General features: G+C 39.2%; 1 protein-coding gene across 1 annotated transcript in view; it reads left to right on the plus strand.

Moving 5' to 3' along the window:
• ctnnbl1 (catenin, beta like 1) overlaps positions 1-16,596 on the plus strand; it is a 73,492-nt gene that overhangs the window by 44,561 nt on the left and 12,335 nt on the right. The window contains exon 14 of the mRNA XM_042492586.2: positions 16,096-16,233. Within this exon, the coding sequence (XP_042348520.1) occupies positions 16,096-16,233 (138 nt within the window). The remainder of the gene's footprint in view (positions 1-16,095; positions 16,234-16,596) is intronic.

The raw sequence follows: 16,596 nt of genomic DNA on the forward strand, positions 1-16,596 counted from the left end.
TGACCAATGGCGACCATTGGCTTGGTGTGTCAGGGCCCTCAGAGGATATTTTTATTTTTTACTTTTTATTTATTCAACATAAAAACAACACATATAACACATAATTATAATATTTTTGGTCTTTTCATGTCCATCTTCAGCGCTGCTAAGTACCTATTTAATGTTAATACCACTTCCCAGAAAGCAATCACTAACTCACTAACACTAGCATATCCGTCCCACCTTGCCATTCACAGCTCAAGAAAAGGGCATAAAAATATATATATAACAAAAAAAATGCTAAGCAAGACTTTTTTAGGCAACCAAAATGTTATGTCACCTTAATGAATTTAGAACTCATTGAAATAGTGACGCCTATACTCTGTGAATCTGGGATTATGCCACTCTTACATTACCTAACCAACGTCACCAGTTAGTTTTAACTTGTCACGAGACTGCAGCCACCTCCTCAGTTATACATAACTTGAAGACTTAATAAAATGCAAAAAAAGTGAGTAACAGTTCACCTTCGTACAGTTATCATGAATGCTGAAGTTAGCTCTAGAGACCAAAACCGTTTTTTGTACCAGGCTGTAAACATGTTTTTTTTCTGCTGTAAAGTTGGACATTTTAACATGGGACCCTATGAGGATTGACTTGCGCTTGGAGCCAGCCTCAAGTGGCCATCAGAGGAACCGCTGTTTTTTGCACTTCCACTTCAGCTTCATTGTTCATCCCACTTAGTATAAACCCACCGTTACCAGCAGTTTGATCAATCTTTACCCTGAACTGATTGTAGCCTGAAAAATGCTTGTCCAAACCTGATCTTAGACTTACCACAATCAATAGACCCAACCACACCTGTAAAACCAGATCCACCTCATTGATGGTGGTGTTAATAATGACAGGTTTAGTTATCATCAGCATAAATCAATTCCTTCCAAAAGTCCCAACTTTAAGTTTTCATTCCGCTCGAGTGAATTCCTCTATAAGTCTGTGACAGTCTGTCTTACAACAGCTTTTTATCTTAATATACACTTCATATTAATGTGTTGTTTTGGTCCAGTTGCTTTGTTTTTGTTGCTATATGATGAAAAGCATCATTAAACATTCTACCTTTACAATCAAGTACATGCAGACCAATCATTTCATACCAGTGATTTATGTGCTCAAAAAACAGGAACAAAATAAAATACTATGGAAAGTTTGCATTCTACTGAGATTAGTATAGCATGTATGATGTAGTCTGTGGACTACAGCTACAGAGACCATGAGGGATATTTAGTCTTTGTGGCTCTTTTTAGGTGCTAAACAGCCTAAAAGCATTTGTGCTTTTACCAAATAACTGTGCAGACATTTTGTGCAATGCTGAAAGTGTCCTGTTTGGTCTCTTTTAAATGCGTATTTTTGGGCATTCCTGTTAAAAAGAACTAAATATGTGAGGAGGGAGTTTATAGAATTGTCAGCTGCAGCTGATGCATCAATGCTGACTGTCCACTGCGGCAAAGGACATTGTGTCTGAAATTAAATGTCTAGGAAGGTGTAAAATCTGCTGCACTCTTTTATGTGACACATAGGTAGGGTGAGAGGCTAAAGCCAGGTCTAAACATCAAGGGAGGGAAATGGAGAAAAAAAATTGTTCAAAGAAGGATTCGTTTTTTTACCAGCTCAGGACCACAACACAAGACGCATCTTAACCTTTCTGTTTCCCGTCAGTCCCTCCTCTCAGTCTTTCCTGACTTTTAAAGGTTCATAGCAGCTCCAGTCAAGCCAGATATGATTAAAGCAGCTGGTAATATTATTTAAGCAGGCTGTTGTTTATATATTGTATGTTGACCAAACTTATCTAGTAACAGGTCGTTTAAAAGTTTTACCAAAAATCTCCCACTGATATTTCAGTCACTGATCTTTTACAACATCAGGCTGATTGTGGTGACTGATATTTCCTCACATACAGTTTTGCTGTTGTGGGATGTTTGAACACTTGCAGTTCCACAAGTGTCTTCTTTTCAACCAGTATTCCAAGTTCTTGAAAATGTGAAGAAATGAATAAGAAATTAGTAAAATGGGACAGGAAAACAACCTTGACAATTATTTTTTTTAAAAAGGAAAAATGTCCAGAAAGCTATATTTCTTGCAAAACTTGTAAACACATATTATCGTCATAGTAGGAAGCTACAATGATGTCATTCAGCGTAATAATCAGCCATGTGCTTCTGTTTGAAAGTGTGTAATGCATTTTTGGAGAAATGCCCTTCGAAGCAATGACTGCTTGTTTTGAAGAGAACGCAGATGTTCTTTCAATTCACAGGTTATTTAGCAGATTTTGCTGGTAGCTCTGTTGAGCGGGAGGGTGTGGGAGGAGTCAGGAGTGCTGTGGTCGTGATGTGAAGGATTTCACTGAGACACAGCTCTTCCAGTGGATGTCCAGGGCTACTTTCCAACATCTCTGTTGCAGCCTCATGACAATGCTGTCACAGCATGTAGGCAAGCTGTCCTTGTCAGAAAGTGTCTGGCATTTGGGCTCTATTGGCTGGCGACTATAGGGCAGCACACTGCAGTAGCGGTTTGTCTATAGCAGCCCTCTGTAGTTTCAACATACCGCTCTGACACTTTATGGTCAGTGATTTGTGTTGCACAGTGAAGTATGAAGTGGAAAAATCATGTGTATGTGCAAAAACACACATGAATTCCGATACTACCGTTCTCACAGTAGTCTTATGGCCAGTGATCGGATATGTATCGGATGTTAGGACCACATTTGAAATATGCCTAGACCTGATTGGAAAATATCCGATTTCTGTTTCCTCTGATAAAAATCATACCTGTGTCACATAAGAGAAAAAAAATCAGATATGGTCCGCTTTTGCTTGTAATGTGAATGTAGCCAAAGTAATCTATGGAGTGTTTCTACACTCAGTTGGCCAACTGTATGTCACCTGATGCATCTGCATTCCAGCAAAGGTTGAGCCAGTCAAATGATCTCTTAACTTCTTAATCTTTTGACCTCATGATAACTTAAATGTGGTGGTATTCCACAGACACCAGTCCTGGTCCTGGTTGTCAGAGTATCACCAGGTAAAATTGTCAGCTGAAGTCACTTAGTCTTATTTTGAGTCATATAGTCTTGAAAGCAGTCTTTCATTGAAACGAATGGAGTGATTTGACTCCCATTTGACTAAAAACTTTTGACAATCACTAGCTTTAAACATAAAATGACACTGAAACAAGTGGAAACAAACAGTTTTTTTGTTTGTAGGAAAACAAGTTCTGAGAGCTTATCATGGGTCTTATCTTTCCTCAAACCGATTTTTAATAAACCTTTAAATCACCCTGCTGAAGAACAAATGCAGCAGGTACGATAACTCTCCATTACAATTGTCTACTGACAGAAAAATAGACTCCAGTGCAATCCCATCACACATTCATGGTTTTCTTTATCGCCAAATAGATAACAAAAAAAATTCAAATTGCATTATAGATGCTCAGATATCAAACGCAGTCCCTGTTAGAAAGGGCTGAGCTGCATGATCAAAAGGTTGTCTTACGGCAGATAAGAGGTGCAGTTCCACATAGTGTTACATCCAAAGCCATGAGGGAGGAGACCAAAGAAACCATCACAGTCCTGCTGATAACAATATGACAGTTTACAGAGCAATGGAAAGCTTGATAGCTGTGTGTGAGGGCCCTATCGAGCTCTGTGTGTGTGTGTGTGTGTGTGTGTGTGTGTGTGTGTGTGTGTGTGTGTGTGTGTGTGTGTGTGTGTGTGTGTGTGTGTGTGTGTGTGCGCGCGCGCGCATGTCAGTGTGTTGAGCTGCGGGCCGAGACGGACCGATGGAGGGATATAGATAGAAGATAAGTAGCCAGGGAGGGGATAATGGCTTCAACAGAGAAGGAAAGAGCATCGTGTCCTCAGAAAGAGAGGAAGACACGATGCTGCAAATATCAGGGCAGGAGGTGCCGTTCAAAGAAGAGGGGCGAATGTTTAAAAATGAAGGGAAAATGAGAAATCTAAAAAGGAGAGAGAATGAGTTTGAGTGGATAAGGGAGTGATGAGGCGGAGGGAGGTGTGGGTGGAGACAGATAAGTGCAAGATTCCTATCTAAAGATGACAGAAGATTAATTTCTCAGACAGACATCGAGGTGGGATTGCCAAGAAAAGGCCAGACAGTTTGACATTTTCTCTCCCTCCTTCTCTCTTTTTCTCTCCTCCTCTCTCTCCCCCATCTTCCTCTGTCACTCTCCCGTCTCTTCCTTCGGGATGGCCAAAGTATGACTTAGTGATAGCCCGGTGATAAGAAGCCTTGTCTGCGTGTGTCACTATCTTTGAAGCCACACTGTTGGCCTTCCCCCTGTTCGGAGTCATGCTGTGAGGCGGACACACGTGAGGCACAAAGTGATAAAATACCTGTTTGCTGCACAACAACTATATTCTGTTAGTAATACACCAAAAAAGGTCGATTCATTGAAGGTGCAATATTGTATCAAATTTTTTTTCACTCTTTTTATTCAGGTTTTCAAAATGAACATACAATTGGAAAGGACATGTTGTGAAAATGGAATTTCTTATACCAATGTATAACAATGTTTGGAAAAATTAAAAAAAATGTCATGTTTAGCATATCAAACAACTTTTCAAAATATATTTTTTACAAATAGCCTCATGATTTTAAAAACAAAGGGAAGAAAAAGAAAAAAAGGCAAGAAATCAAAATAACAAAAAACAGATAAGAAAACTATATACATATATATTCATATATACATACATGCATATACAAACATACAGACAGACAGACATAAATACATATATACATACATAGATACTCACTTACATAAGTATATACTGTACTATATGATGCAGGGATTAAAAGGATGTCACGAAAATTGAATAAATTATTGTTGAAATTATTAAGTGGGGTCCTACTACTACAGCAAAACTATATCACAACATCTGTTAAACTCTTACACTACTCATGCAATATATCCAGCCGTATGCTCAGTACTTTCGAAACATGCATTTTTGTGAAAAATATTTTAAACATCCGCATTATCAGTCACAGATGTTTGGATATTTGACCCCCTTAACTTTCAATTCATCAAGAATTTCTGCTGTGTTTGGATTCTTCGTTCACCTAATTTTCTTCACAAATTGAATGTGACATGGGCTGAATAATTGATCAGTTTGTAGGTGAAGTATTCCTTTAACTGGCTTTGAGGTCAGATAATGTTTTGCATCGACCTAATTCTTGTGTGAGTTTCAAGAAATGCTTTCAGGTTGTTTTTGCATGTTTGTGGATGGGTAGTTTTTGTAACTATAGTGATTTGTTTTTTAATATATGGTGTTTATTCTAAAATGGCTCAGCTGTAACACATTAAATATTGGGTTTCTTTCTCCGTGTAGCCCAGTGGATTAAGCAAAAGGCTGCGGTTTCATTCCCTTTTGCACAACTCTAATACCTAAACACCCAGATGATACTGTAAGTCTGCGCGAATCACGGCTCCCACCAAATGTCACGTTATGTTAAATAAGGTGATAAAGACGCCAACCCAGTTCTGTCCGGCGCCTCAGCTGAATCGGCTGCCGTCAGCAGCCGTGTTTTATCTCTCTCCGCCGTGCCTTTTGGTTTTCCCTAGTTAAGCCTGTTTTTAAGGGGCGGTAAGCAAAATGTTTTTCCTCTGCAACATATTATCCACAGATTTCTCAGGAGGATAGCAAAGAAAAAGCTGCTGCTGCTTTTTCTCCCCGTCTCCAGCCCGGTCCCTTTTAATAAGCTGCTTATTTTCCTCCCACCTTGGTATCTCTCCTCTCTTTCTATCCTTCTGATTCTCTCCTTCTCTCCCTTAAAGCGGCTTTTACCCATCCTTCATTATTTCTCATTTTTGACTCCCTTCTTCTCCCTCTTTTTTTTTTTTGCCTCAACATCTATTACCTCTCCATCCTCTCTCCTGTGTCAATTTTCTCACCATATGTGGTCTCCTTAATTTTCACATCTTTCTCATCTTCCATTTCTGTCTTGCTTCCTGCCTTTCACACCATCTCCTCTTTCACTCCATCACTCCTTCACACCTTCTCCCTTTTCTTCCCTCCCTTTTCATTCTCCTGTTTCATCTTCCCCTCTAATGCAACTGCTTTCTCCTCTCTTTCTCCACCTCTTTCACATCCCCTGCTCTCAGCTTGTTGGTAACAGCTCTTGGAGATTGATGAAGCTCAGCAAAACATGGCTGAGGCCGACCTCAATACTGTAAAATGCCTGAGTGCACTTTCGGAGCACCTAAGAACCCAGTTGCTCGCCATGTATTTTGTGTGTGTGTGTGTGTGTGTGTGTGTGTGTGTGTGTGTGTGTGTGTGTGTGTGTGTGTGTGTGTGTGTGTGTGTGTGTGTGTGTGTGTGTGTGTGTGTGTCAGAATGTGTGTGTTTCCTCTACTGGGCTGTAGCAAGAGTGTAGAGCAGGAGTGGGCTGGTTTAGCAGTGCTGACAGTAGACATTTTAACACAAGTCAGTGTTAAGTTGGAATTGGTTTTGCGCCTGGATGTGATATATTTAGTTTTCTTAAATGTCTTCCAAGAATAAATGCGTGCTCTCTCTCTCTCTCCCTCTCTCTCTCTTTCTCTCTCGTTCCCAGTGAACTTTTGTTTGTCACAGCTTGTTTATCTTCCCTTCATCATCGCACACCCTTCTCTCGGTTTTCCATATCAATCCTTCAAACATCACCATTCAGTCATTTCTGAATGGCGCAAACAGCAGTGCTGAGAAATTCTGTTCCAAAATTCACTTCTCCTGCAGAACAACTAGCACTCCCAGCATTTCGATTTTTTTTTATTTTAAATTCAGAGCTTTTACTTCTTAAGTCCAGTTCATTTTCAGGTTGTTCATTCTTACTTTACACCAAAAATGGCACCAAGATGCCTGAAAATGTCTCAGACCTCTGCTGAAAGAAATGTGGAGGGGTTTGTTTAACCTTTCTCTTACCAATTATGTTCACATGCAATTGATTTGTAAAGGCTAATAATTTTTGGTAGAAACTACATCTTTCTTTGCAATAGTGTTGGCACAGACTGAAATTTCTAACTTTGATACAAAACCTTGAAAAACATTATGATATTCGACACTATTTTCAATACCATCTGAAAAATTTTGGCAAAAAAAGGGCATAAAATTAAATATTTTTCATGACAAGGCTATATGAGACAGCGCAAGTAAGCAAGAAAGCACTGCTGGTTCCAGAAAATGAGTATTGAAACTTTAAATTTTTCTGTATTGATATTGATCAATAAATCCATATTTTTGACAGCACTACGTTACAATACAGGGGACCTAAGAAATCAAGACAATGAATTGTTACTTATTAATACATGCCTTTTCAAACAGTGTACTGGCTCGAAATCTTGTGACGCGTTGTGATTAGGGTTTTTCGAATGTGATATGTGGATGTGTGTGTGTGTTTCTATCAATCACAACACCCTTAATATAATTTTCAGCCTCTACACTTTTTGAAAAGGCATGTATTAAAAGAAAACAATTCATTCCTGTCATTTGCCCTGTATTGTAACGTATTGCTGTCAAATATATTGATTTATCTATCAATAACAATTCTGAATATTTGAAAGTTTCAATACGCATTTTCCCTTAGTGAATCCATTTAGTGTTCAAGCTTTAGAAGAAACTAAAGTCATATAATAATAGAATAGAATAGAATAACTACAGCGTAAAAGATTCAGTTGAAATTTTTGGGGTTGGAGATTAGAAACATTTTTGAGTGGCAGCCTCATTAGGGTTCAGAAGCTAGAGGTACAACCTGAAAATGAGATAAAAATAGAATTTAATTCATAGCAAAACAACAAAAAACACATCAGTACCCCTGAATTTTGACGAATTCTTCTGTCTTTACCAAGACGGTTGCTAACAAGTGGCAAAATTAGACTACACAACTACTTCACACTAAACAGCTTCACAGCCTTGTCATGTGGAAGTAATGTGACTGAGACATGTTCATTTGTAGCCTAACTTATGGTCTATTAACTTATGGGCTTTTTTTTTTTTGCATTTACCCTTCCAAAATCATGAAAGTTGTAGTCATTTTGAAGATTCTTCTGAACAAAACATAAAGTATAATGAACTTGTGTTTGCCACAGAGCATTTTTTTTTCAGTAATCCAGAATCCAATTGAAAAATTCCTTTGACTTTTTGTCGCAGAAGCCAGAGTGATATTATTAACCTTCATATTAGCCTGCAAATGAATATTATCCCCGCAGCACTCTGTACGGTCAGACTCCTTTTTGCACCCATTGGAGTCTCCCCACACAAGTTTCACTTTTCAGACCTGGAGATAACCTCTTGATGAAAATAAATCTCTCCTTTGTGTCACTTGTCTAAGTTTTCTAGTGCGGCGTCTTCATCACTTTCTTTAAAACTTGAAATGTGGAGAGAACCACAGATGTTGGGGCTGTTTTAGCCTCAACAGTAACAAGAAACGCTTAAGTGAGATTATCTGAAGTGTGTTCAAACAGCATTTTTCATTTTAATTTCCCCACATCTGATAACAAGCAGTGCGCAGCTGCTTACCTAAAGTGAGTTAAACTTCCAGGACTGCAGTAGGAAAGATGGTCCAAAACAGGGCAAAGTCAAGGTATTAATATGACATGTCAGAGGCTATATTAATCATACAGTGCAGACCAGTTAATCATGCATAACCTCAGAGACTGTCATCCCTTCCGTAGTTTGTATGTTTAAAAACATTTTGTATTTGATTAGTCTTTTTTCACCATATGTAGCAGTTTGAAGGGAGCTGAATGACGTGATGTTCTTGGTAGCAAGTCCCTCCTCCCTCCCGGTAACACTGCTGTTTTTGCTTTGCCCCACTTTGTGAACAAACTCTTAATTGATGTGCGCCCAAAGCACAGGGCTGTTCTTTTTCTGGGAGATTATCATAACTTCAAAATCAGCATGTTGCCCCGCACTCTTGCAAAGTTCCTGTTTTTTTTTCCCCCCAAAAGTTTACCTCATTATCAACCTCAGTATCTCTGTTTTTTAATGAGGATATCTAACCTCTGTCTTTCTGGTATTTGCTTAAGCCTCATAAAGAGCATTATGTCCCACACTCACACACACACACACACACACACACACACACACACACACACACACACACACACACACACACACACACAGTCACAGTGGGTTTTTGCAAAGTGCTGACAAAGAAATCACTTTAATTCTGCATCTAAGCATCCCAGCGGAAAAGAAAGCAGAGGAATAACAAACAGCCCCCCCAACACACACACACACACACACACACACACAGAGGAAAGTAAACATTTTTTGTCATACACTCAATCCCACAAAACTTGAAAAACATAAATGAACACACACACCCAGATAAAGGCTCTGTTTCAAAGACACGCACACATTTCTTCTTAGCGTGTCATACACAGGCACAAACACGCATACACAGGTTACGAATATGCACAACACTCGCACTGCACACACAGTCGTCCATAAATCATATACACCTCATCGCACACACACACACAATGCGGCTGGGTTACAGTAAAGGGACTGAGACTGAAAATCACTGCTTATTACTTTGTCTGTACTGTAGCCAGGCTGCCAGCCTCCCCTGAGGTTGCAGTAATTGACTTGTCCAATCCCTCCTTTTAACACGTTATTCTTTCTCCGCTTCTTCTGTCCGGTGTTTGCCAGAGGGACCATGCTGCCACACAAAAGATATTGGCCGCAACATCAAAACTCACAAGTGGACAAAACTCCGCCGCTGTAATGAATACTGCCACACCGGCTGCGTCGGCTCTGGTTTTAATATCCCAAATGTCCAGCTCCACTGCTCACAATAATGAATATTTAATGCACCTGTCATTGTTCAAACCCCCCCCGTACACATTCAAAGGTCCGGCTTGATTCATCACGTGTGTTGAACACCTTTTCTTCTCTCCATTACGGTGAGGCTCCCTGGAGGGTGCAGCAATTGACTCTTCTGACACCTTATTTGAAAATGTTTTTTGTTCTTTTCCTCTTTGACGAGTCCACTTACTGCTATAAAGTAGCTAAGAGGGAGGAGTTATCGCTGGTGACAAGGATTACAGGAGTAGACTACATGTCCAGCATAGACAATGTAAGGTGATTTACAGTTGGAGTGTTTGTAAAGCTTTGATGGACATGTTACTCATGATGTTGAATCATTACTGAAAGCCTAATTGCCAGAATAAATGTTGTATTATATTTCTGCAAACCACAGATATGTTACATGTGTACATTATTAGGTAGAGGATTTGCTTAAACTTAATTCATTAATTAATGTGTGGTTAGATTTACAAAAACCACTTGGTTATAGTAAGGAAAAGATCTTGTTTTTGTTTCAAAATACCTGCCTTTGGTGGCACAATCCCAGCAGGAATCAAAAAAGAAAAAGAAAAACCGCTTTTCACTGAACTATTGTGGCAAGAAAAACAGTGATGTCTCGGTCAGAAACAAGCGCTTTCGTTGCAAAGTCCTGGCTGGTAACGCAGAGATATGTCTTTGAAAAATAATCACTTTCGTGGCAGATAAAAGCTGGACAAGATAGCATTAATGTAACCTAAATAAACAATATAGACATTTTCTTAGTTTCTCCAATAAAGATAGCAGAACAGTTGGAGCTTGTTATTACTACAGTCTTCAATAATTCATCCACGGGGGCCTGTTTAATACCGGTTTCGGTATCCATCCCTAGCAATGTCTCAGTATAAAACAACTGCTTTTTGTTGCACTATCCTGGCAGGAAATCTTTAGATATCATAGTAAAAAAACAATGGCTTTTCCAGGCACTATCCTGACAGAAAAAGCAGCAATGTCATGGTAAAAAACAACCGCTTTTCCTGGCACTATCTCAGCAGTAAAAGCAGCAGGTAAATAACTTCTGCTTTCATGGCACTATCCCTGGAAATACAGCAACGTGTCGCTAGTAAACACTCACATTTGGTGGCTAAAAGATGGGAACGTAGCATTAGCTCAAACTTCGTTGTTTGTCTGAAACCGTGGTCTGCAGCTTAGCAGCCATGTACACCGCCATCTACCATCCCATCCACCTTCTGCTGGTAAAAGGCAGCTCATATATTCAGAAACGATAATATGACTTATATGAAACGTACATGCGTAATGTATTCGTGGTATGCAGAAACGTACAATGTCAACATTTTCTTTTGGTGACTGGGCTGATATCTAAATATCTGCTTCTTTGTTAAAAAGGTACGAGCCTGTATTGCTACAAAAAAACTTCATCGCTGGTCATTTTATTTGTTACAGCTCTGATCGGTGCCAACATTTATGTAGTTGAGGTAGGAAATGCATTTAAGAACCAGCTCTTTACTCCCCAGCACCTGTCAGTTATTTTGATGAACGGTCTGAAGAGCTATTTGGGACAATCTAATACTGCTTGACTTGTGGGAGAAAACTAAGCATCTGTGTGACAGTTTCTGTCACACTTTGAAGCTTGACTGTAATTTGATTTCTTTCTATGATTCCTCTGTTGCTGATGTCATGACTTCTCTTGCCTTTTCTTCCTTGACTATCCACTGACTATGGTTTGGGTCTATATCTGAGTATATTCTCCTTTAGAGGTGGAGCTGATGAAGCACTTAAAACTACATTTGTCCCTGTCAAGCTGATACAGAGGAGGAGTGTCTCCATCGCCGCCTTTCTCCATTTTCTCCTCTGTTATTTTGACATCCACATTTTCCTCCTGGAAAGATCCTTTGTGCACTAAATAAAATAAACAGAGCCTCTGACTGCAGGGTCACATAATACAAATCATGCCATTTTGGTACTTGCATCCAAATCCTGACAAATAAAAAACATGTTGCATTCAGTGTTATATTTAAAGTCAGCAGTGAAAGCTATAAGCAGTGGGATTCACTGAGATGTTGTTACTGTGAGTATATGAGACATCAGGAACATGCTTTTTTTCCTGAAGGTTAACCAGGTGAATCCAGGTGGAAGCTGTTAGTTTCTTATGGTTTCACTAATTAAATCCTCATTCATGCGGTATATGTGTAGCTGAAGTGTGATTAAACAGGGATGCTTTAGTCTCTAGATCAGTGGTTTCACAAGCTTCTTCTGTCTGATGTATCACTCTCAGATGAACACCCTTTAACACCACGAATCATATTCCAAATCGGTTTATTTGGGAGTAGCAGAGGCTGGCTCCTTCAAACACAATTGCTACTAGTGCAGTGCCCGTTCAAAAAGTGCAGCTTTCTCAAGTACCGCTCATCCAAACCACTTCACATTCAACACTGCGCTACCTTGCGTCCTGAGCAATACACCTCCCATGACATTGTGTCTCCTAGCAATGCTGTAGTATATGCGTTAACTAATTAAAAAAAATAATAATAATTCACAGTGCACAGCATAAGTGATTAGACAAATGTTGATTTTTTTTAACCAAAATTTTAGCTAGCTAATGCTCAATCACTAAGCGGTACTTACCAAAGTTTCATTCTTTCTTCAATAGTCTTTTTTACCTTGTCTCAAAATTAATTTTTTTGTTCACACGCTGTGGTCTACTTCACTATATTTCACTGATCTTTGCAGTACAAACAAGGCTTTGGCAGTATTCCCTTATTACAGTATACCAGGGTATTGAGAAATCCAGAAGGTGTGGTTTTCAATACCGTCATAAATACAAGCGCTTCTTTTTTTTGTTAATTTCATTGTATGTGGTGCACAGCACACACCAATAGGGCTCAATCTCCAGTCTCTTTTGGTGGGCAGGCAGCTGTGCTGAAAGACACTGTGACGTGTTGTGCTGGAGGTAGATGTTACAATACTGTAAACAGCCAGCGACCAGCAACAGCAGAGAGAAACTATGGGAAAAAATGGTATGTTTTTTACATCTAACTTGGTGAATTAAGGATTTTAAAAAAAAACTGGTCGTTGTTTAAACAGTGGACTTACTAATTAGATGAATCGCAAGAGTAACCAAGACGGTTTGGGTGAGTTTTATTTTGTTGTTGTTTGAATGGGGCAATTAAGCCTTGCCAGTCTTCCATGACTGAGTGAGAGTTGAATTCAAAAGGTGTTCAGTTGTACTTCTCTGTTTAATAAGGAAAACAGGTGTGAGAATATTACTTTTCTTAACATTTTGCATGTTTCTATTGTATATTTATTAGTCTGACAAGCTAAACGTAAGTAGCACCGCACACTTAAACCATCATATGCCATTTACCCTGGAGGAATTTCAGGAAGGTATGAAGGTATAAAATAATACCTACCACCCAAACCTAGTGCACACGTCATAGACATGACTAGCTGCATTTTAGGTTTTTCATGTGGTAAGGATAAAGGCTGCATGACTCAGCAGCTGAGAGGCTCACGGCTGTTATAGTAATGTGGATATACAGTAGCGGACTTGTCCAAGGCCTTCTCAGACAACGCATCCAGCTTCGCTCTGCAGTGTTGGTCATGAACTGTAATGAGGGTGACCAGAAAGAGACTTCCTTTGTACACCAATAAGAGAAAATTTAAACACAGGGTTTGTTTTGCACATATGTGTATATGCATTAGGGCTCGATTACCTGAATACGTCGATTCACGTAACGTGCGTCGGCACGTCGCACCGTTTCGCACAGCGCGCATAATGAGCAATAGATCTAGGAATGAGAGCGTGAGCAGCACCGAGCGTGTTGTTTTTTGTTTCGCCGCTTGTGTATCAAGTTAGTTAGTTATAGTGTTAAATTGCACTAATTTTACTGTAAGAATTTTTTTTTTGGACTGCTAGATTTAAGGTTTGTTACTGTAACAAACAGTAACTGTTTTGTTAACTGACTTGAATTTTACATTGTTTTATTTATTTTGCTGTTGTATTGCTAAATGTAGATTGCACTGCATTCCTTTTACTTGATAAAAAAATAATCGTTAGGTACAGCCCTAATTTGCATGCTGTTTTTCACTCTCCCTGAGGAGTCACATGCGTATATTGTGTCCTATCTATTAGCCATATAAGCCTGCATCCTGTATATTGTATTGCTGCTGAAGTTGGCCTTGGAAATTTATAACTTTGCCGCCAGCTACTGTATTGGCTCCAAATAATGAGCCGAGTTGTCCTGGAAACTGAGATAAAAAAAATTTCCTACAGGAAAGAGAGAAAACACAGTTTACAGTCAAATAGATTTGTTTCATTTTTTTGCATTTTTAATAGGCACTAGTTGACAGCAACAAGGCCAAGCTTTGGGACGATTTTACATTGTGATAACTCTCTGCTTTGTAATAAAACAGAATTCTGGGCCACAGTTTTACCCAGAGGACACAGCGGAGAATGCCCTACATTCACTGGCTTTATTAAAGGTTCTTGTTTTAATTATCTGCATTGTTTTACATCTTTAATAAGCTACAGTTGACATTGTACAGTAGGGCTTTGTTCTGATCTTGTATCTGCTTGTCTCTTCTTCTCTCAGGATAAAATCATGAAAGCAAGATGACATCCTGCCTTTAGAACACAATGTCACAAAAACGGATATGTTGTTTTGTTTCCCAGCAACCTGCAGCTCAAATGTTTTTTTTTCCCAGAATAGTCTTGTACTGTAGTCCTCAGGAGTTGCCCTTTGATTGAGGCATGTTAATGAGCTGAACTTCACAGCTATAATTGGGTTTTACAGTGTAATTGATCTCTTTAAGGACAAGGCCTTTTAAAAGCTTTCATTTTCTCTGAGATTAAATCATTGGGATGTAAATGTCATGTGCGCTACCCTTTAGCTCGACGCTGAAAGCTATTTGTTTTCATTAGGAACGGTTTGAAAAGTTGCCCTTTTTCTTGATTTACTGTGTCACAAACTGTAGCACATTTTGGATTTTTTGTGTGTGTGTGTTGGACCATCCTCTCCAAGACTTAAACAGATACAGACTGAGCCTATAGATATCTCTTCACAAACTAAACTGACTAGTTAAATTGTATTAGGGAATATTTAATTTATGTATGATTTATTCCATAACATCAATTGAATAATTGTTTGAAAATAATTTATAAGAGAGAGCTAGAACATAGACTGTTCAAGAAATGATACAGCTTAATGTCCAACAGTAGTTTACTTATGGTCAATGTGACCCTTCATAAGGGTCATATTGTAATCAAACAAAGGTGTCAGCTGATTAAAAATGGAGTCATCAGGGCTAAAAAAAAAGATACATTTCATCCATCTTTTGGGAACCCACCCTTTAGATGTTAAAATATGCTGGCTGTACACATGCTTAAATTGCTGTCAGTTTAAATGGAGTGCGGTGAAGATGACATAACGATGTTGGTGTTGTTTCTAGTCAGCAAAACTCTTAAACAAAAACTTCTCTTTGCAGGGTCTTTTTCATAATGTTGTCAGACACTTTGAATAATAATCTGAGTCTGTCGGTGGCAGAAATAAGCACTTATGGTGGATCTAACGTACACGAATGCCCCTAGTGGTTACATCATAGCCTGTTTTGCTGCTGCCAGCTGCAGCGCTCTCCCTCAATACTGGACCACTTTCAAAAATTGCTGTTCCCATTAGTCAGTCGGTCAAACATAAACACAGAAAAATAGGGGCCAGGTTGAAAAATACCAAACTTACCCTTTAACTTTCCTCCTTTCCATGCATAGGGGTAAAACTGTATGACAGCCAAATATTTAACGCAGTGTCTGTGTTTTGTAGCACTCCAATAGTTTACACTGCAGACTCTGCTCTCCCCCTCAGGTCTGCTTCTTAATCTCTAATGATGATTAATGTGGGCTGTGTGCTTATTGGCAGCACCGTGTTATTGGCATACTGACAGGGTTGTTAAGATGGATAACTATGCAAGAGTGTGTATATATGTGTGAGTGTGCGAGCCCCAGCAGCGGAGCCCCCACTTTTTGCAGCTTAGCTGTGAAATCAATTGATTTGTGTGTCTGGTCGATGGAGAAAATGGATTTGTGGAAAACGCTGAAAAACAACACCTAAATTAAACTTAGTCTGTGGTTTTCTCTGTTTGTTGAATCTGTTTTAAGGTTGCAGAGAACAATAGAGAGTAAATTGTGATTTATTCACCTCGTCATGCATAAAAAAATATTTTCTTTTTATGAGTGTGTTTTACTTTTTTGCCTATTTGTGTGTGTGTAGGAGATGGTTAGGCGGGGAGAGATCCTAGATGACAGCATGGAGGATGAGTTCTACCTTCGCCGCCTTGACGCCGGACTATTTGTCCTGCAGCTGATCTGCTATATTATGGTGGAGATCAGCAACTCAGGGATATCACAGGTACACACACAAACACACACTGGACAGGGCTGGCCAAAGGTGGTCTCTTACATTAATTACTGTTTGGACATCTGATCAGATGAGCTATAAAAGCAGACAGGAGTCAGATGGTTTATGCACTTCAACACAAGTCTCGGTTTCACTGGTCTTTGCTGCTTTTGCTGTCTCAGAGTCGACACCACAACACTTTGTACCTGCTGCTTTAATAGCTGCAGTATAGCCTTGCTCACCTCACTTAGAAGCCCCGTTTTAAGCTCTTTCATTGTAGTAAACTAACAGATCAGGTTTTTGAGAAACAACTTTCCAATCATAACCCTGTGTATCTTATAGACACTGATTAAACATGTCTCTTTCTTTTAGCTA

This window comes from Plectropomus leopardus, chromosome 9 (genome assembly GCF_026936395.1).
Source record: "Plectropomus leopardus strain MGB_pleo_1.0 chromosome 9, ASM2693639v1, whole genome shotgun sequence".
Classification (NCBI taxonomy): Eukaryota; Metazoa; Chordata; class Actinopteri; order Perciformes; family Serranidae; genus Plectropomus; species Plectropomus leopardus.